Below are 21,346 nucleotides of genomic sequence, written 5' to 3'. Positions count from 1 at the left end.
GGAATTCATGTCTTTAGGAAAAATAAATGAGCTTAAAAGAAACTTCAGTCTACAAAATATGCTTGATGAATTACTGGAAGCAACAAGAACATGAATGTACAAATTTTATACCTGATAAATGTTTTCTTCTGTTTCAGGCTCACGAATTGGCTCATGTCCAGCCTCAAACACAATGTACTATTACATCAGCAGCAAAAGAAGAAAGGTCAGAGGTGAAACAGAAAGGAGAAAAAGGCAGTTTTGAACTTTAGAAGAAATAACTACCAGCAATAGAGGAACAGCAGTATAAGCTGGCAAAAGAGCAACTTACTTTTTTCTAAAAAGCAAAAATGTGACTTTCTTTTATGGAAGAGAAATAAAAGAGATGTAAAACTTCACTAATTGTCATTGGACAAATTTCCTGTTGTTTCCTCAACAGAGATATGAGCACAGTTCAACCTTGTTTTCAAAGAAGCCTATATATGCCTTATAGTACTTTTAATCATAGTTAAGAAAAACAGGGAGAATGGACTTCAGCAGTGAGTTTATTTTAAGTGCCTGGTTTCTATACTGATTCTGAAGATGTTCCATGGGATCAACATCACAGATAATTGTTTCAACTCATTCTAATTATCATCATCATCTCCTTATTCTTTCCATTTTCTTGGAAAGACAATTTTCCTATACCATATTTTCAAAAACATTTCTTCCTTCTAACATGTTTCTTTAGTTCTTTTGTTCTGAAAATATTGCTGAAGGCCTGAATTTTGTTTTCATAAAAACATGCAACATTAAAGATTTGTTCTTCAGTGTTGCCACAGATCTTTCAACTGTATTAAAAAAATGGTATCCTTTGTTTTAGTTAGCACCATTGTTTCTTTTCTTCCTATGTTCATAGTTTTCTATACAGTGTGTACTGGCAATCACTATGGTTAATGCTACCTAGAAAACACTATTCAGTGTTTGCTAATCAGCTTCAACTCCTAGTTTCCAAAGCTGAATCCATTCATGCCATAGCATGTATCATGTTATGCAATCAGTAAAACTAGAAAGAAAAGGGAATAAGTATAAAAATATTGGATTATGGGATGAGAGTAGCATTCAAGCAATGGCCTACTTCCTAATGTTTAATTATGATTAAAAGATTGCCAGTGTTACATCCTGGTGTGTCTCAATATTTAACCTATTTTAAACATTTGTGATTAGGATCCAAGCTACATGGATTATATTTGGTTCCCATCTTAATTAAGACGGGATATGGATTTATATACCTTTCGTTTTACATTGACTCCACATACAAAAGCTAAGCCAGAATTTTCAACCGTAGCTGATTAAATGACCCATATGCATGGTATTCATTGAATGCAAAGCTATAATGGAAGAGTTTACACATCATGCTAAATCAAACACACTTCCCAAACCAACATTATAACTCAGCATTGCAAACCAGGTTACTGATTTCTAGGGCCTAAATGCAACTAGCAAATTCTTAATTCATGCCAGAGAATTGGCGCAAAATGTACTAAAAAAGTTCAAGAGAGTGAGGAGAACAATCTTACAGCAGGCAGAGGGGGAAATCTGCGGTGCAGATTTCCAGGCTTCCTACAATCTTTTGGCTCACTTTGTCCATGGAAATGAATTTCTTGATCTTTTAATTACCACATCCAGTTTTTAAAAAGTCATTTTTGGACAATCGATGGGGCACTGACTAAAAAAGCTGGAACTAAGGTCTTCCTTGATCTCCCTTGAAGCACCTGTCTTCTCTCCTATTGCCACAACCACTTACAATGGCATCTTCCACTGTTGTAAGGAAACCACAAACTTTGCACTTCCTTCTCTGCCTGCAATTTGATAAAGGCATGGGACACCCTATTTCAGGGATAGAAAACTGGATTTTTGTATGTCTTGGAAAAGCATAAATCTCTCATTCTTTTTTTCCTATTTAGTCAGTGTGTGCATTTCTTCATTAATCTTTAGCATGAGCAGATTTAGCATCTCATACCATTCCAATAACTGTCCTAGATTATGAACATAGGCAGACTCTCACCAGCTCTGGTGTGGACAGAATACCTGCTTGACAGCTATGTTCCTCAAATGACCTCCCAAGTCAGTAAAATTAATTCAGAATGACTCATCTTTGAATGTAAAGCTTTTTAAAGAGATGGCTTATTTGCTTTAAAGTAGTTGAGTGCAACTGTCAATCTCTTAAAAGGACAATCTCATCACACATGTAAAAAAATATAAATAACCCTGAGAAAAAGGAGTTATTATTTTTGAAATTACTTTTCAATTGATGCTATGTATTATTGCTAAGCATTATTTTTACATTTCAGTATTAGCAACATTACTTGTGTTTCTTGTTCTTTATTATGACATTTTCCATTTTTAATGTTTTGTTGATGATTTTTAAAAAATCAAAACTTTATTTTGAAAGCTTTTTTAATTATTTTCCGCCCTGTCTTTGATACATTATTGACCTATTTTTAAAATGCTGAAGTTTTGTTTTATAGTTTTATATTATTTTATAGTTAAATCATATCCCTGTTTCTGAAATTTCACAAAAAATGGCTTCAAAAATTACCTGATAAACAGGATCCTCTACATCCTCTTCCAAAATTGTCTATCATAGAGAAAGTCAAAGATAAAGACAAAAAAAGGAGAGAATATGAATAGCAGATGCCTAAGAGCCATATTCATAACTTAAAACACAAGGGAACTGCATATAATATAGATGTAAAATGGATATTCACATTTGTGTCTTCTCAACCTACAATGTATATAATTATGTACGAAATAACACCAGAAGAAACTGTGGAGTCCTTGGTGCTCTCTGAGCTTGGTTGTTTGATTGCAGATGTTTCAATACTCGACTAGATAACATAATGAGCACTCAAACAACCAAGCTCAGAGAGCACCAAGGACTCCACAGTTCAACTCTGAGCTACATGTATTCTCTTCTCTTGGTACCAGAAAAAGCATCACAAAATTACCCCAAAGATCTCCAAGTCTTAGATATAACATAAGTCAACAAGTTCACATGATTAAATTTCTCACTAGAGCAAAGATTGCTTTAATCACCGTCAAACATTATTGTAGTAACACCAGCAGTATCATCCTCAGACATAGAAATGAATGTTGTATAAACTGGTTTTCAGTTTTTTGCACTATAGGCTCTGTATAGTGAAATGCCACCAAATCTAACACATATTCATTTTTTGTACGTGTCTACCAAAAATTATTAAAATACCTGATATACAGCTTGTTCACATTGTTTATCTTTTTGTGCCTTCTTCTCCAATTCTTCTCTTTGTTTCAACTCATAAATAAGTTGGAAGAGGTCTCGCAAATCCAAAATTACAGGTTCTGCCTACAGGTAATACAGAAATAATCAATATTGTATATATGTAAATGTATGTATATAAAATATGAATAAAAGGCCTAGCTAATAAAATATGGTATTTCTGACAAGACAGGTCTAAATGACAATAATCAAACCATTTAGTTTTTTACAACTACACTGAAATCAATGGAACTTATATTGTTTTGCAAACAGTTACCCATTACATGTGGTCCTCATTTAATGACTTGTTCAGTGACTGTTTGAACTTGCGATGGCACTGAATGGGTGGTACTTATGACCAGTCCTCTGTTGCAGCACCCTGTGGTCATGTGTTTGTGATTTCCAACCATCACAGCATCCCATGGTCACGATCTGCTGGCTTCCCATTGCAAAGCAAAGTCAATGGGGAAGCTGGCAGGAAATCAGAGGTTGTGATCATGTAAAAGGTCCTTGATCCTAATGACCAGCATGGTCCTCGCTTAACTACAGTAACTGGGGACTGCCAGAACTGCTGTCACTAAGCGGCATGGTCATGTGACATTGCACTTTATGACTGCATCACTTACTGACAAAAATTCCAGTCCCAATTACCATAATTAAGCAAGGACTATCTGTAAACAAATTAAGCTGGAATGTATAATGGTGCTAAAATCTGAAATTATCTCATTCACTAATGGAATTTGTTTAGTGCATAACATTTAGTTATATTACAAATTGAACATCATTTTGATCAGAGGTTTTTTTTGTTTTTTGTTTTGCTAGCTTGGCATGTTCTGTCCATGTACTCAACAAATTTCTGTAAAAATGAGCTGCTTTGTATGCATATTTACAGAACTAGTTTCGTGTTACTTCCTTATTCTCAGCTAAATTTTCACTGCTGGCACTGAGGCAATGTGATTTACAAAGCAAACCAATTTCGTTGTGAAGAAAAATTCTGTGAAAAATTCCTTTCTGTTACTCCATGAATTAAATAATCAACCCAGCTAAGTCATTTTTATAGCTGAATATATTTTTATTATTGATTTGTATGCTACCTACTCATCAGACTCTAGGTAGCTTACAGAATTAAAATGTTAAAACACCATACAGCAAAATATTAATATTAAATTAAAAATTTATGTTGCTGTCCCCCAATTAAAAGTCTTCTTCTCTGAATGAAATAGACCTGAAAGAGTCTATTTTCACCCATTTGAGAAATTAAAGGGTGGGGCCTAATCTGACTTCAGAGGGCAAGCTGTTCCACAATGAGGGGGATGCTGCTAGGAAAGTAATCCTCTGGGTCCGAACTTGATATTTGGAGGAGTAAGTACCACAGTATCCTCTCCTGGCTAGATTGCTTGAGGCTGGCAGATTGTACCTGGAGAAGATGCGCCTGGAGGTAACAAGGCCAAGCTGTAAAAGATCTTACTACCAGTACCGGGAATTGTACCTGGAAGCTGACTACCAACCACTTCAGCTCCTGCAAAATAGGTATTATTCTGTTGAACTGATGCAAACAGTTGTGTGCCAGCTGAAGCTTCTGAGTTACACACAATTACAGTAGTCTAACTGGGAGAAGGCAAGGGTGTGAATCTTTCACTTTTCATTCCAGAGAAGAATGCAACTGCTTGACCAGATGGAGTTGGCTGAAGGCTCTCTTGGCTATAGCCTCTATGTGTTCTTTAGGAGGAGCTTTGAGTTCAGAAAAGCTCCCAAATTATATTCCAACACTTTCAGAGAAGTGGAACTCCAACTAGAATAATAGATGGAATATCCATAGAGCCAGATTTTTGTACTAACTTGTCTTGTTGAGATTCTGTCTGTATTTGTTCCAACCCTTCTGAATCTTTATAACCATTAGGCACTGGGTAAGAACTTCTACTGCCATCTCTTACTTGGCCTGGGGTACAGATGTAAAGTTGGATGTCATCAGCATACTGATAATAACTAACTCTAAACTGATGGATGATCTCCCCTGGCAGCTTATGTTGATGTCAAACAACTCTGGGAAGGGAGGTTAGCCCTGGAGCACCCCAGACTGAAGTATTCCAGGGCTTGGCCTTTCTTCCTTCAATAACACTGATAGAAGCTGCCAGCTTAAGAAAGAGCAGAACTGATAAAGAATAGTGTCTCTGATCCACAATCCTTGCATATGGCCCAAAGGATATCATGATCAGTGGCATCAAATACTACAGGGACATGGAGGGGTACACCATCCAGTTCCCAGCAAAGGTCATCCAAAGGCCTGAATTCCAATTGGAAGAGATTCAGATTCTATTTTAGTCAGGACCCTCTGTAGTTGGAGCCAAACCACCTTCTCATCAGCCTTGCCTAAAAATAGTAGGTTGGAGACTAACTAATAATTTTCTGTTTTTTGTATGCGAGTCAATCCTTACTAAGACTTCATGTAAAACTTCTATGTGGCTGCAATCCAGATTTGAATGCCTCTCTTTTTCTAGATATATTTCAGTGCAAGGATTGAATTTTGAAGTTCTTCTCTATTATGGATAGTGCTGTGCAATGAGTGAAATGCAACTGAAACAAAAATAAAATTGTCAGAGGGTAATGCAATAATTCTCAGATTAAGATTTTCCCCCCCTAAATGTTTGGAATGAAATCTCAAACATAAACCAATTCAAAAATGAATCACCCAGCTTCACCCATCTCAAGCTAGCTTAAACGTATTATTAATGTTTTAGTGGTGATTCTATTTAATAGTTTGTGCTATTTAAGCATTATTTTAACTTATTATATATCCCAAATGAAATTTTCAGTTCAAAAGTATTACAGTATAAGGGATAGCAATAACACTGGTTGATTACATATTATCTGAGATTGAAACTGATGTGTCTGAATTCACATCAGTAAATACTGTACCTTAACTTGGCTTTGTAAACTTACAAATGCAGCCTTAGGCATCTCTGTGAGATGGGTGGGAGGGAGTCCCATCTATTCTTATTGAACTAATTTGTTCTTTGTTTATATTGGTCTAGCTGTACATCTTAACTAGGTGAAGGTACATTTCTATATACTGAAAACTAATTATATTTGCAAATTAATGGTAATTAAAATTATGAACATAAAAGATGTTGCTTATATTTATTAACTTTTTTTAAATACAAAGAAATTAGAGTAGGCCATGCAAAATAGCTATTTGTTGTCCATTATTTTCTATCTAAATGAGTGGAGGGGACTAAGTAAGCTGATTTGTATTCAGCTAGTGTATACAGCTTAATTAGAAAGGAAAATAATTACTAATTAGAAGGAATACATCAAGAAAAAACTGGGAAGGATGACTGTGCTCATTTCTTTCCAAGACTGATATTGCTAAAGTGTCATTTCAGAACATTTATGTGGGCACTTCTGACAGTATTATATACTGCATAAACAATGCTTGCTGGCTGTCCTTTCAAAGCAGCAGTGTTCTAGACAGAGCTATCAAATTAAATTAATCTATAGAAAATGACAATAATCTTGATACTTACTGCCTGGGCTGTTTTTATTGCCACAAATCTATGATTCCCTTCCTTTCCACACACATATCCAAAGGCCCGATGGTCTGTGATATCCTTTGCGATGTATGAAATTTCATGTACTGCATGATGGTGCTGTAGTAGCTGTTCATAAACAAAGCACAAGAAGAGCATTTTTAATTGAAGCTCAGGTTCTGATTGAGGCACATGATTTATTATTATGAGGATAAATTTGAAAAACAGAAGTCTCACAATGAAAGGCTCATGTTTTGATTGAGGCATGTGATTTATTTTTATAAGGATAAATGTGAAAAACAACAGTATGACAATGAAAAGCAATGCTTCCAGCACATATTCTTCAAGACTACATCTGAGTGGTTTGATCATGTTTATAATCATTTCCATGCCTTAGGTGCTTTAGGTGTTTCATCTAGTGGTTTGTTTTCAATTAGATGAATCTTCCTCATCTGTTATCACAAGCTCTCTGATACTGTGTCAAACTTCAGATCTTTCAATGACGGGTTGCTTTTCTTGTGATCATTAAGAAGGCCTGAGTTATAACAATTCCTTTACCATTCTTTAGTATCTTTCAACTGGCCTTTCAGACAAACCTGCTTTATGGATGAACATATCTGTATATCCTGAACTAGCACTGAAATTATTATTGCTAGCCTTTAAGTTAGATTTAAAGGGCAGTCCAGCAGGTTTCTGGACCTTTATCTCCAAAAAATCTTGGACAAGTACTGAACAGAGAAGACTCCAGCACTAATATATACTTATTTATATTACAAGGCAATCTGAGTACAAATGTACACATGTAGCCTCTAGTTGGATATATAAAATAACATGTGTATGACATGGACAAAAAGGCAACGTGATATCCATATGTGTTTACTTTATTTCAGTTATATACAGCTTTTTCTCAGATATAAACTGCATCACAAAATATGGTTCCCCTATACATTCAGAATATGCAAATTTTGTATATACTTCAAATGGAAAAAAACTTGTCATTCATTCCTGTCATTTGTACAGTACCTTATCTTTGCTTATCTCAGGTCACTAACTGGTGATTTTGCATGCATTTTTGAGGTAAGTGTCTGTGTTGGAAATCTGCCTTCCTGGGGGTCAGGCCCTGCAGCTACCATAATGCCAAGGGTAGGGAGAATGCATTGCTACTATACTATATTTATGAAATTTTGGCAGCGACCAGCAGCTCTATGCCAGAGGCAACTAGATACAAATCACTGTTTGTAAAGTTGGGCCCTAGAGATAAGATAGGACTGTTGCTGATGTGTTGACTGCCTGTTGCTCAGTAGTGGCCCTCCAGAAGCTCCTAGGCCTTATTTTTGGGCTGATATTGGAGTTGTTGGTACTTTACTGCTTGGGGACGCCAGTCTCCATTCCCTAGAACTGGGGTCTGCATTAGCTTGGGAATTCACGGTTTACATGGACCTATCCCAGATAATTTATTCACCAACTCACCAAGCATAGTGATGTTACTCAAAATACAATTGTACAATGGCTAAGCTGGAGATACTGTAAAAGTCCTGAACTTGTGCTTAGAGTATGAGAGAATAGATTTAAAAAAACCCTAAGATGAAACTCTAGTAAGATGGAGTTGATGGTCATTTGTAAAGAATGAAATCATTTCCCTGGAATGAGCTGATCCTTGACTTGAGTGATCTCCTGGACTCATGGTTCTTGCTTAAACAGAAGGTGGAGGTCATGACCAGAAGGGCCTTTGCTCAGCTTGGGCAGGTGCACCAGTTATAGACCTACTTGATCCATGAAGTTTTGATGGTTGTAACTCATATCCTTATGACCAGGTAGTTGGACTACTGCATGAGGGCTGTCTTTGAAGACAATTAATAACCCATAGCTGGTACAAAATGCAACAACCAGACTGCTGACTTGGGAATCCCCTACTCCAGGAAAACAATAATAAGGTGTAGTTGCTGCATTAGTTAGCAGCCAGCTTTTGATAATTTAAATGAAATGTGCTGATTAGGATATGTAAAGCATATAGCACAATGCTGGGTTATTTAAGGGATTGCCTCAGTCCGATTTTGCCTGCTTAATGAGGTGCTGAAATGGATGGCATAAGCGGGGAAGATTCTGGAATGGAAGTTCAAGGTTGTCAGGAGGGGGGAGAGGCATTCCAGGGAAAGCGCCTCCTCAGCCCTCAACAAGAGTGTGGGAAGATGAAGAGGATGAGGCTGGCCCCTCCCTAGAGTCTCACACAGTATATCCACTAGTTGCTTTAGCACACGTTTAGTCTGGCGAGATTCTGACTATTAGGTGCAAGCTAATAAAGGAACTGAACTGTATTGGATTGCCTCGTTGTTGTTCTTGGGCTGAACCTGACAGGTGCTGATGGTTCCATCTGGGCAGGAGGTGAGGAGAGCATGGACAGGAAGACAGGTCTTCTCCCTAGCTGCACCCAAGATAAGTATTTGACTCTTAGTCCTTGTTAGGGGGCCATCATTATAAGCATGATTTTTATTGCATTGTGAATTTTTAACTGAGTTTTAATTGAGGAAATTGTTGAATAAGTTTTTATATTTTTTGTCCAGAATTCTTGGATTGGGTGGTGTAAAAGTTATTGTAATAAATAAATAAAAAATGTAACTCTGTTTTTATAGCTCTCAATTTCTTCTCCAAATTTCTTGTTTGTTTCTATATACTATTTTTGGTCTATTGACTAATTCTACTTTGGATAGCCTGTTCTCTATTCCTTTGACAGTCCAACTTAGACTATGCATATTGGTAAGAATTACTGTACCAGGACAATAATGTTTGGTAATGAAGATAGGAATCTTGCACAAATTCATTCTTTTAGTAAAAAAAGGCTTTGCTTTTTTACTTAATTTATATCATTTAATTAGCATTTTATTAGTGTTCAGAAATAACTATTCCTAATTTTTTTTAAAGGTGTGCATATTATTTATCTTGTATAAAAACAAAATACAGTATTTTGATTTTAAAGCCAGTGCAGACTTCATGTGTTTAATTTAAACCTGTAAACACTTCATAAAGCTGAATAGAATGAATATGCACAAAGAGATCATGGTAACTAAATTTGCAAAAATCTTTTCATTAAGTTGTTATACCCTATTATAAATTATACTGATTAAAAAATCTCGTGCCAGTCAATGGCAATAGCAATACAGCAAGAGCAAAGAGAAATATCCTTTTTGCTAAGTTTTATCTTTTTAATTAGCACAGAAAAGTGAATTTAAGAAGGAAAGTTTAGCAGAGATTAAGATACTATCCTAAACTGACATTTATCTCAAGGATGAATTTTCTAGACATTTATACTCTTTAGCATTTTATGTCATCATAAAAATATATGAACCACATATTATGAAGACTTAAATATGTTGCAGAATTTATTTGACTTGTAATCTACTAGTAAGACTCCCAATGGTGAACAAAATATACATTACATAAAACATCCATGGTAAGTATAAATAAGAGAACTGGTCTGGTGTAGTGGTTAAGGCACCAGGCTAGGAACTGGGAGACTGAGTTCTAATCCCACATTAGGCGCAAAGCCTGCTGGGTGACCTTGGGCCAGTCACTCTCTCTCAGCCCTAGGAAGCAGGCAATGGCAAACCACTTCCAAAATCTTGCCAAGAAAACTGCAGGGACTAGTCCAGGCAGTTGCCAGAAGTCAACACTGACTCAAAGGCACACACACACACTCAAAAGTATAAATAAATAATCTGTAATAAATAGCATTCCAAACCCAAAGTTAAAAACAAAACCAGCAACAGTGCAAAAATCCCTAAGGCAGCTGCTTACACCACGAAAACTATTTGGAGGAACTATCATCTTTTTCCAGAATGAGCACACTGGCTGATCTTGAGAGGGAACTGTTCAACAGAGCAAATACTGTCACAGAAAAAGAGTGCCTTTATGGATCAGCCCTCCCTGACTTTGTGGAAGTAGGGTATTAGCAACAGCTTCTCCCATGACAACTGAAATGACTAAGTAGATCCAGGCTGGAGAATGCAATCCTGGAAATATTTAAGCCCCAAATAGGCCAAAAAGTAGCTATTTGACTTGTACCTGGACGCCTAATAGAAGGTAAGGCATGGCCCACAGCACAGGTGTAATGTGTCCAAGCTAATAAGCAGACCATTGCATTTTAAATTAACTGCAGCTTCTGGTTGGTCTTCAGAGGCATCCCCACTTAAAACACATCATCATGATCCAGGCAGGTGATGATTAGGGTGTCTGAAGCTACTTCCTCTTTCTCCAGGAAGGGCTGCAACAGACATAGGAACTGAAGTTGGAGAAAACTGACTCACCCACCTCCATCCAAGGCCCCTGCACACCCAATCAGCAATAGCTGTAAGTCAGATTTGCTGCTTTAGTGGTGGTGCCTCTCCATCTAGAGAGAACACTGGGGCAATCAAGAGAGCCACAATGCATCAACAGCAACTCTGTCTTGCTTGAGGCCAACTTCAGAATTAACCAGAGATCTCCTAATTAAAACAGTTTTACTGTGTGATTTGTTATAAAGGGAATGTGTTTATTAGCCCTATATAGAACCTCAAACAGTTGCCTTGTTTTGGTTCAGGCTCTGATGAAATATCTCTTGATTTAACTCCATGAAGCAAAAAATGTCCATATCTAGGGACCATATAAAGAAGACCCATTCCCTCTGCTGTGTGCACAGAAAAATGACATTTCTACCAAACTGAATGGGAGATAAGTGCAGTTAACAATGTTTATGGAAATGTTGGGTTACTCAAACTGGATTGCTCCAGTGTGCAGAGTTGGGTGCTAGTCCTAGTATTTATTTTTCTATTTCTATAATGAATTTTCCTAGTCATATTTTAATGCAGCAGTGTTCCCAAATTAGATTACAATATTAAACATGCAATTTAACTGATGTTCTTGTCAATGCAGAAGTCCAATCCTAGCTAAAATATACTGTACATTGGCTATTACAGATAAATATACAATTTAAATATCCTTCTTCCTTTATAATTTATATCTTTCTTCCACAGGAATCACCTTCTGTCAGCTATTTTTTGTTGGATTACAAGGAAGAGAAAGAGATGGAAGCAGGAGACAGAAAGGAGATGGGGAGACACTGCATAACATCCAAACTCCACCCAAATTAGAGAAATGCCCATAATACTGACCCAAAGTTAAGCAGATAACCTATGTTGTCTAAATTGTCATATCAGCAGCTATATAAATTGTTTAAACAAATAAATATTTTCCAACACACTGAATTCAGTGGGCACTCAAAACTGCATCTTCTGGATCTTTTTTTTTTTCTTTCCCTGCATCTTTTTAACTATGAGAAATATGGATTCTGCACAGATTCAGTTCATGTGAATGTTGGTTTAACCAGAACTTGGCTGGTTAGATTCCTTTTTTCCTTTTGTTTTAAGAAATGGTAACCATGTTGGACAAAAAAAAAAAAAAATCTAATTCAGTATATTGGTTTCCGGGTTTACAGGGAATTTATTCAGAATCTGTGTAAGAACTGCAATCCTAAAAAGGAAGGAAGGAAGGAAGGAAGGAAGGAAGGAAGGAAGGAAGGAAGGAAGGAAGGAAGGAAGGAAGGAAGGAAGGAAGGAAGGAAGGGAGGGAGGGAGGGAGGGAGGGAGAAAAGCTACCTGTATACATGTACAATAATTTGCAAACATTATCAAAATTTTACAGAAGAATGAGTACAAAGAGACTGTCTAGTGCATCTGCTCTGAGTTCTACAGCTCTATTTCTTTACAGGGCATAAAAAGCAAAACAAAGAGACACGAATCATTGTATTCCAGTACAAAATAAAATTGAAAGACAGTGACAGTAACTGCATAAAAGATGGTCATGCCCTAGCTTGCTTATTAGGAGTTTTGCAATAAGGATAACTGAAGATGTTTTGGATGAATGCCACACAAACCATTTAAGAACCATAATTATTTAAACATTTGCACAATAACGGAACATAATGGAACAAATACACTATTGTCAGACCCCTACTTGAATGAATGTGTTTCTAGAGACCTGAACTGATGTTTCTACGGTTCCAAAGTTTTTAGTAATTATCCAAATCCTAAGTAAACAAACAAAGAAAAATCACATTATCCACAATAGCTTACTTATATCCTACTGATCATATATTGTGACATATCTGCCAATAAATTCAGCAAAGTAAGTTAATTTTGTTGGAAGGGATAAGCATTCTTCATGAGGGCTACGTATTCTCTGGTGTATTAATTATATTATCTTATTTACATAATATAATTGTATTGATTTATTAGATTTTCTTCTGCATTCAAGCTATATGCTTTCCCTCTAATTGTAAAATTAGGTATCCTCCTTTCTTTATCTCGGGGTCCTATTAAATCAAAATTTTCTGTCATTATCTTATTGATTGCCAAGTAATATTTGCACAGAAATTAAACTATGATCACATTCTTTACTTGTGGAATTAGACATAAAGATTATTCTGTTATGGTAAAATATCATCTATAATGCAGAGACAGCAGATGGAAACATTTTTATTTATTCAGGAAAGCTCATTAACTCTTGGAAAATCATTATATTTCCAATGGCTGATGCCAAAGTATTACCTTGTAACCTGTACCAGGTTATTAAGAAGCAGTTAAGCATGCTTACAGCCACTATCCTGTCAGTATTTATACAGAATTTAGATAAATGGCTGTCAAGAAATTCTTAGAATCTATTAAGCATTTTGTGTCCAGACACAATAGGCATAGAATGTAGCACTTTGTAAGGGCTTAGAACATCCCTCTGTTTAGACGATAATTAGTCATGAGCAACTTCTAAATTCAAGCAAAACCTTATTAAATATAGAACGTATCAACTGTCCACAAACTACTTTAAATAATTAGTTACATCATTTAATTCAGATGTTTTAAGTAGTTCTACAAACAGAGATGGTTCATATTATTCAGAGCATATGAATGTACAATCTTCACACTTCATATATACCTGCTTCTTACTATGCTGCTAGAAAACTAATATTTTAAACAAACAAGAAAAAGACACTTTGATTGAAATTAGCTACTGATTCATGTTTTCAATCTATATGTATGTAAAGGAGACCTGTGAACTATTTTTAGATTTGTAAAATGGATTAAAGTAATAGAATGATCAGGTCCATAGGAATAGCCTTTTTAGCATGCTATCATTTTCTATTCCCTTCTAAAGGGTGTAGGACTCTTGGAATACTTTAGCTTCAGGAAAAAATACATTCCTACTATATAGTGTTTAGTTGTACATAATTTAAAATTCAGCATTTAGGCTCAGTTGCAGAGGAGAAACAAGAATTCAGGAATGCTTGGTGTCCACAGAATTCCTAAATAGCATATTTCTCTTCCACTTCAAAGGACTAGAAAAGTGCTATTCAAGAAGCTGAGTGAAGCTTTTTTCTTTTTTCTTCTTTTAAATTTTACTCAGGTTTATTTTTTAAGGTCAAAACTCTTAAAGAAAAAAGAAATCAGCAAGGGAATATTTATGCAGTGCAATAAAATTCAGTTATTGGTGATGATTACGTGCCATCAAGTCAGTGTCAACTCTTTAGCAACCACACAGCCTCCAGGACAATCTTTCTCCAACTAGGCCTTTCAGGTCTTCCACTGTTGCACCCACCATTGTAATTGAGTCCATCCACTTTGTTGTCCTCTTCTCTTTCTTTCCAGATTTCCTAGCATAATGGATTTCTCAAGGTAATTTGGTCTTCATATAATGTGTCCAAAACATGATAATTTGAGTCTGGTCATTTGTGGCTTGAATGAGAACTCTATAATCCATTTGTTTGTTTCTTTGGGTCCATGATATTCTCAAACTTTTGTTGCTGTGCCTCAAACTTGTTAATGACTACATATTTCTAAACTTGTGAGCACATATTGCAACCCTTACTATTTCATATAGAGTGGCCCTGTATTTACGCTGCATCTATGCTGATTTTGGTCTATATCACTAATAATGTTTAAACATTACATGGTGTTGTACAGAAGACACAAAAATCTGTCTACTGCTCATCAGCTTTGCCAGTGAGGAATTGCATTCTGTGAGAAAAGCCAGTCTTATCTGAGTTCTAACAGATTATCTAGCATTGTGAAATAAAATTAAATGTTCATTATTCTAGCTTTGAACTGAATGTTCAACGGCATAAGAAGATACGTAAATCTTCATATCCAAAAAACCATTTCAAGAGCTTACTATGCAAAGTGCACAGACTGAATATGAATAATTTATATCCTATCATTTTTGATGTTTCCTTATAATTCTCTGACATTATTTATTTAGCAGTATTTAGTAGTATTTTGGGGCTGATATACTAGATTCAAGAATGACTTCTTGAGGCAAGGTATATTTTGAAACTAGTCAATTCTTATTATGTGTGGAGCAAGCATACAAATGTGGTGCACACTTATGTCAGTTTCACACTGTAATCCTAACAACAGCTCCCTTCCAAATGTATGCACGATCAACAAGATTAGCAGAAAACACTCTGAACCCCAATTTATCCCCAAGGTGAAGATGCTCTTAACTAACATGTATCATCTTAATCTGAATTTAGATCTGGACAAACAACTTGTCTATCCTTCAGTCTGATCAAGTTTGATGTTGCAAATTCTGCCAAGGGTAGGCCAGGAATCTGGGAAAAGGTTCTGACCCAAGACCTGTATTTTTCTTCCACATGGCCAGATCCCAATTTACGTTGCCTGTTAGCTTCCTTATCTTACATCCACAGTGTACATTCAGATCTCTGGGTCTATGGACTAAACTTGACACACTTCACCTATACACACCTTATTCACCCCACCTGCAATATTCAGTGTGGTTTCTAACTCTTCTGCAATCTTTTGAAGGGAAGCAAAACATTTTAATATAACAAAGGAATAGCATTTTAGTACAACATCTACAGATTTCTACAACTTTATAATCAAGGTACTTAATACCTCTTCATCCTTGCATAAATATATGTTGATTTATAACTGTGATGGAATGGAATTATGAAGGCCAGACTCAGGGAGAAAAACATTTTCTTTCATCTCCCGAGGCGAGAGGGAGAGATAAGAGGATGAGACTGGCACCTCCCTGAGGAATTCACAATGTTGTGGCTGGCATTACTTGGGAACTGGGGTTTCAGTCTGGGAAGATTCTTGCTAGAGGTTGTAGCTAATAAACATTGGTGGACTGAATTTACATGGTCTCTTGGAGTTCCTTGGGCTAGGCCTGACATCAATCAAAATGTTTTTCTCCCTGAGTCTGGCCTTCATAATTCCATTTCATCACAACAACATGTCACAACTTTCTTGATATGACCCTTAGTGACACCGGATTAGGAATATGATTAATGATTACGACAAATCTTAGGACTTTATTCCAAACTTGAAGGCTCTGCTGCAACAATGAATATATACCATGCGCTGCATAATCTTAGATTTCCATAATTTCATTTTGTTTTTCTAAAGGCAATTTGTCAGCTCAGAAATGAGCCCATGCAATCTATGATATACGATAATAATAAGGCAGGAACACTTATAAATGACCTACCTAGGGAATGTCCTCAACAGGGGGCAAGTATGAAAGCTCCATGTCTGAGGTCCTGGGTGAACAGTATCACTGTGGTCAGCTCTAAATACATTGCATGATAGGTAAACTGAGGTATCTATCCCGTGGTAAACAAAGTGTATTATTTCTTTCCTAAATAGGATGTATGAAGGTAATCTCTGTATAGCAATACTCTGTAGCTATCCACTGGTGTAACCCCCCCCCCCGAAACACTGTATAATAATTTATTTGGTGATATACAAGAACATGAGAAAATATTATTTCCAACAGTTAAAAGCTTTGCACAGTTGTTCAGTGTGCCCTCATGAAAGTGAAAGAGGAAAGGAAATGTAAGCACACATCCAAATGTCTTTGTCTCATCAGTCTTCAATCTTCTTGTACTGAACAGACTAAGGTAGTGAGGCTGTATTCATAGTTACTTGGATCTGAGTAGAAGTTGTTCCATGAACTAAACTCTGTTTCCTCAGATTCACTATCACAAAAAATGATGTACACTGTGGACTCTTACATTTAGTACAGGAAGGTTTCACATGTTTAAGTCAGGGACAGGGAAGTTGAAGAAACATTTATATGCACATCTACAACCTCTCTGCATTTTAACCTTCATTTAAAAATACTGGACACTTATATATTACTGAGAAAAAATCTGCACAGGTAATCCTCGTTTAATGTCCACTCATTCAGCAACTGTTTGAAGTTACGATTATGCTGAATGACAGGTACTTATGATGGGCCCTCATAGTTGTGGCCTTCACAGCATCCCATGGTCACATGCTTGCCATTTGCAACTTTTACTGCAGGCTTCTGACAAAGTCAATGGGGAAGCTGGCAGGAGGTCACAAATGGTGATCACAAGACTGTGGGATGCTGTGACTACATGGGATTCACCTAACGGCAACTGGGACTGCCAGAACTGCCATCATAAGTCAGTGCAGTCACATGACATCATGCCTTACAACTGCATCACTTAGCAATGGAGTTCCTGATCCCAATTATCATCAATAAGCAAGGACTACCTGTACCTGATTAATGGAATGCCAGGTGAATGTACCATGTTTAGTGTATGGTATATAGATGGAAATTTTCAACAATTGTAACTTTCTAGCACTGGTGATGTTCTCTAGTCAGGTAATGAAATGTCTGTAAGCAAGCAACCAAGCTCAGAGAGCACCAAGGACTCTACAGTGTAACTTTATATTTTGAATTTCAAAAAAAAAAAAAAAAAAAAAGCACAATCTGAAACTCTGAATGGGTTTCTCAGTGCAAAATGAGCCAGTTTTTCAACATACCACTGTCAGGTTCGGTCAGCACGAGGCTTCAGGGAAGCACGGGGTTGCAGGGAAGCTCGCAACCAGACCACGCGGAATCCACCGGCGGTAGCTAGCGGGGAAAAGAGGAACCGAAAGCGCCGCTAATTAACGAGCCACCTGCGGCCAGCTAAACAGGAAAACCGCAGTGGAAGCTTTTAATTATGAACTGATAACGGCGCGAGCAAGCAAGGAACGGGGCCGCAGGGCAGCGAAACAAGATCGCAACGCAGCACAGAACCCGCGGGTCTGCACGTAGCAGGGAGGGGCCAACCCAGCCGGAGGGGGACTGGCAATCAAGGACAATGGACTCTGACCGACCCTGCCATCATGAACGATCAGGGGGACATTGGGGGGCCTAATAGCCCACAGCCGCAACGCGATCACGAGGCGGGAAAAGCGCGGGAAGGGGGAATATAACAAGTGATGCAATTGTACCAAGCCAGTCCTGGCTTTGCTTGTGACTACTACGTTACGCATGAGTAAACCTTCTTTGTGAACCACACGTGTCACGAGAGTTTCTCTGTCGAACGGGGCAAATCTCACATAAAGCCAGGACTCACCGTCAGCGCTACCCGGTACCACCGAGGAGCGTTTTCTTTCTCAATACAGGCATGACCAGCGACGAGGAATCCGTGGGTCAGCTGGAGCGCGAGGGATCCAGGCTCGCGGAAGGGCGGTCGGAGCCGCCCGGGAGCGACGGGGCAGCGGCCAGGGCCGGGCGCACTCCATCCGAGCGGTGGTCGATGGGCGTGAACCAAGGACCAGACGATTCAGGCGTTACGATGACCCGGGGTTCGGGGTTCCGGAACCGTGAGTGGAGCGAGAAATTCGCCCGACTAGAGGAGAGAGTCGAGCGACGCCTAGACGCCGTGGAGGCGATGCTCCAGACCCTACTACAGAGAGTGGGGCCACCGGCGGTGAACGAGGAGGCGAGCGACAGGGGGGGCGGTCCGACACCCCCGCCGGCACCACCCACGGCGCCCCGGTCGGAGGACCAACGGGCGGCAGACGCCCTGAGACTTCGAGGTATCACTGGGAAGTTCTCAGGGGACCCCGAACAGCTGCCGCACTTTCTGCCGCACGTCAGGGGGTTCATGCAGAGGGGTGGTCACCTATTCGCTAGAGACGAGGACAGGGTGTCCTACGTGGCCGAGCTGCTAGATGGCCAAGCCGCCAGCTGGGTGATCGGGCTGTACGATGCCAACGCGGCGGAACTACGGAGTTTCCCGGACTTCATGCAGGCGCTCCGGGACAGATTCGAGGACACATTGAGCGCCAAGCGGGCGGAGGACGACATCCTACAATTCAGACAGCGGGGCAAATCGGTATCGGAATATGCCCTGGAGTTCCGGAGGTTGGCCGAGAAGCTCGCGGACTGGCCGGAGTCCCTGAAGGTGAAGTATTTTAAGAGGGGACTCAACCCAGAGATCCTGGAACGGGCACTGGGGCGGGACGACCCGTCCACAGTGAAGGATTGGATCTGGCTGGCCGGAACGGCGGAATCGGCGTGGCGGCAGATCCAACAGAGCACAAGACGACGGGACCAGACGAGGGACCGGCCGAGGGAGAGGACCTCCGAGGAGAGACGGAGCGGTCGACGGCAGTCCACCGGGAGGCGAGAGGCGACCAGAGCCCCGAATCTGTGCTTCCGATGCGGAGGCAGAGGCCACCGAGCGGCGCAGTGCCCGACGGAGCGGGAAGGCGCCCCACCACGGCCCGAAGTCAAAACCCCGCGTGCGAACGGGAAAAGGACCGGTGACCGACCGCGGAAGGGGGCAGTGGCGGCGGTGACCGAGAAAGGACGCGGGGGGTGGTCGACCACGGAGACAGCATCCTCCGGAGAGGACTCGGAGCCGGCGGGAAACGAGGCGCGCTCGCACTGAACGGCGTCCCAGTGCGAGCAGGGGAGTCGAGGCGCGCGGACCCAATAGGAGACGAGGACTGCCCACCGTTCCGGGTGAGGATACACGTCCGGGGGTGAGATCCGGAGGGGAGGCGCAGCTACGGGCGCTACTGGACTCGGGCTGCACCCACTGCTTGATGCACCCAGCGGTGGTCTCGGGGCTCGGGCTACAGCTGAGGCGCCTCCGGGAGCCCATTTCATTCAGCCAGTTAGATGGCACGCTGGCAGGGGGGGGGGGCAGCTCAGTATTACACTGAGCCGGTCCAGATGACGATCGGGAGTCACCGGGAAGAACTGAGGTTCGTGGTGGTCCCGGTGGCCGACTACGCGGTGGTACTCGGCTTGGCGTGGCTGCGGCGGCGGAACCCACGAGTCGACTGGACGGCGGAGGCAGTGCGGTTCGGGGTCGACAGACCGGCGAGGGGCGAGAGCAGAGGGGACCGAGCCATGGAGACGGAGGCAGCCGCAACCACCGGCGGACAAGCGGAGGGTCCGGGACACCGGGAGACGGGGCGAGAGCAGATGGGGCCCGAGACCCGGGCGGCAACAGCAACAGCAGCAGCAGCAGCGCCGGGACCCCGGAGACCCGCCACGATCCCGAAGCGAGGGGAGGCAGCGGCGACTGGCGAGGCGACCGCAAAGCGAGGGGCCGGACCCGGGGAACCCCCGACGGGCGGCGGAATCCCGAGGCAGTATCGAGACCTGGCGGCAGCGTTCGGGGAGAAGGAGTCTGACCAGCTCCCACCACACCGGCCCAGTGATTGCGCCATCGAGCTAGAGCCAGGAGCGACCCTGCCTAAGCCAAAAATGTACTCCCTGTCGAGGAGGGAGATGGGAGCCCTGCGCGAGTTCATAGACAAGAACCTAGCACGGGGATTCATCCAACCCGCGAAGTCACCATTAGCGGCCCCGGTGTTATTCCGGGAGAAGAAGGACGGCTCGCTCCGTATGTGCGTAGACTACCGGGGGCTGAACGCAATCAGCACGGAGTACAAATACCCCCTACCCCTGATGAAGGACTTGATGTCGCATCTGTCGAAGGGGAGGGTGTTCACAAAACTGGACTTGCGCGAAGCCTACTTCAGAGTTAGGATCCGCGCAAAAGATGAGTGGAAGACGGCGTTCAACACCCCGCTCGGAAGCTACCAGTTTTCCGTGATGCCGTTCGGATTAAAAGGGGCCCCGGGGGTATTTATGCAGCTAATTAATGAGGTGCTGCACGACCTACTCTACCGGGGCGTCCTGGTCTACCTGGACGACATCCTCATCTACACCGAGACCCTGGCGGAGCACGTGAGCCTGGTGCGCACGGTGCTCCAGAGACTGCTGAAGGCACAGCTGTACGCAAAGCTCTCGAAATGCGAGTTCCATCGAGAGCAACTAGACTACCTCGGCTACCGAATATCCAGCCGGGGAATTGAGATGGACCCGGCGAAAGTAAGGGATGTCCTGGGCTGGGAAGCGCCGCGAACCCGGAGGCAACTCCAAAGCTTCCTAGGGTTTGCGAACTTCTATCGTCAGTTCATCCCGAACTTCGCCCAAATCGCCCTTCCCCTAACCGACCTGCTAAAAACCAAGGGCACTGGGAAACCCCCAAGCCCAGCATGGCACTCGCGTGGACTGCAGAATGCCAGGGGGCGTTTGAGGAACTAAAACAGCGGTTCACCGCGGAGCCGATCCTGCGCCATCCCGACCCAGACCGGCGGTTTATAATCCAAGTGGATGCATCAGACGTGGCAACGGGAGCAGTCCTGCTCCAACCCAGCCCGGAGGGGGCCATCCACCCGTGCGCCTA

At 41.0% G+C, this 21,346-nt stretch overlaps 1 protein-coding gene across 5 annotated transcripts in view; it reads right to left on the bottom strand.

Annotated features, from left to right (window-relative positions):
- DAB1 (DAB adaptor protein 1) overlaps positions 1-21,346 on the bottom strand; it is a 212,335-nt gene that overhangs the window by 59,155 nt on the left and 131,834 nt on the right. For all 5 annotated transcript variants that reach the window (XM_088153498.1, XM_088153495.1, XM_088153499.1 and 2 more), the window contains 2 exons: positions 6,784-6,915; positions 3,227-3,346 (listed from right to left, as the gene is read on the bottom strand). In XM_088153498.1, coding sequence (XP_088009624.1) covers positions 3,227-3,346; positions 6,784-6,915 — 252 coding nt within the window. The remainder of the gene's footprint in view (positions 1-3,226; positions 3,347-6,783; positions 6,916-21,346) is intronic.

This window comes from Python bivittatus, unplaced genomic scaffold (genome assembly GCF_059951505.1).
Source record: "Python bivittatus isolate LINGU-HERP-01145 unplaced genomic scaffold, Pbiv_v1 ctg000700_np1212, whole genome shotgun sequence".
NCBI classification, from domain to species: Eukaryota; Metazoa; Chordata; class Lepidosauria; order Squamata; family Pythonidae; genus Python; species Python bivittatus.
This window is presented reverse-complemented; position numbering and strand designations above follow the sequence as displayed.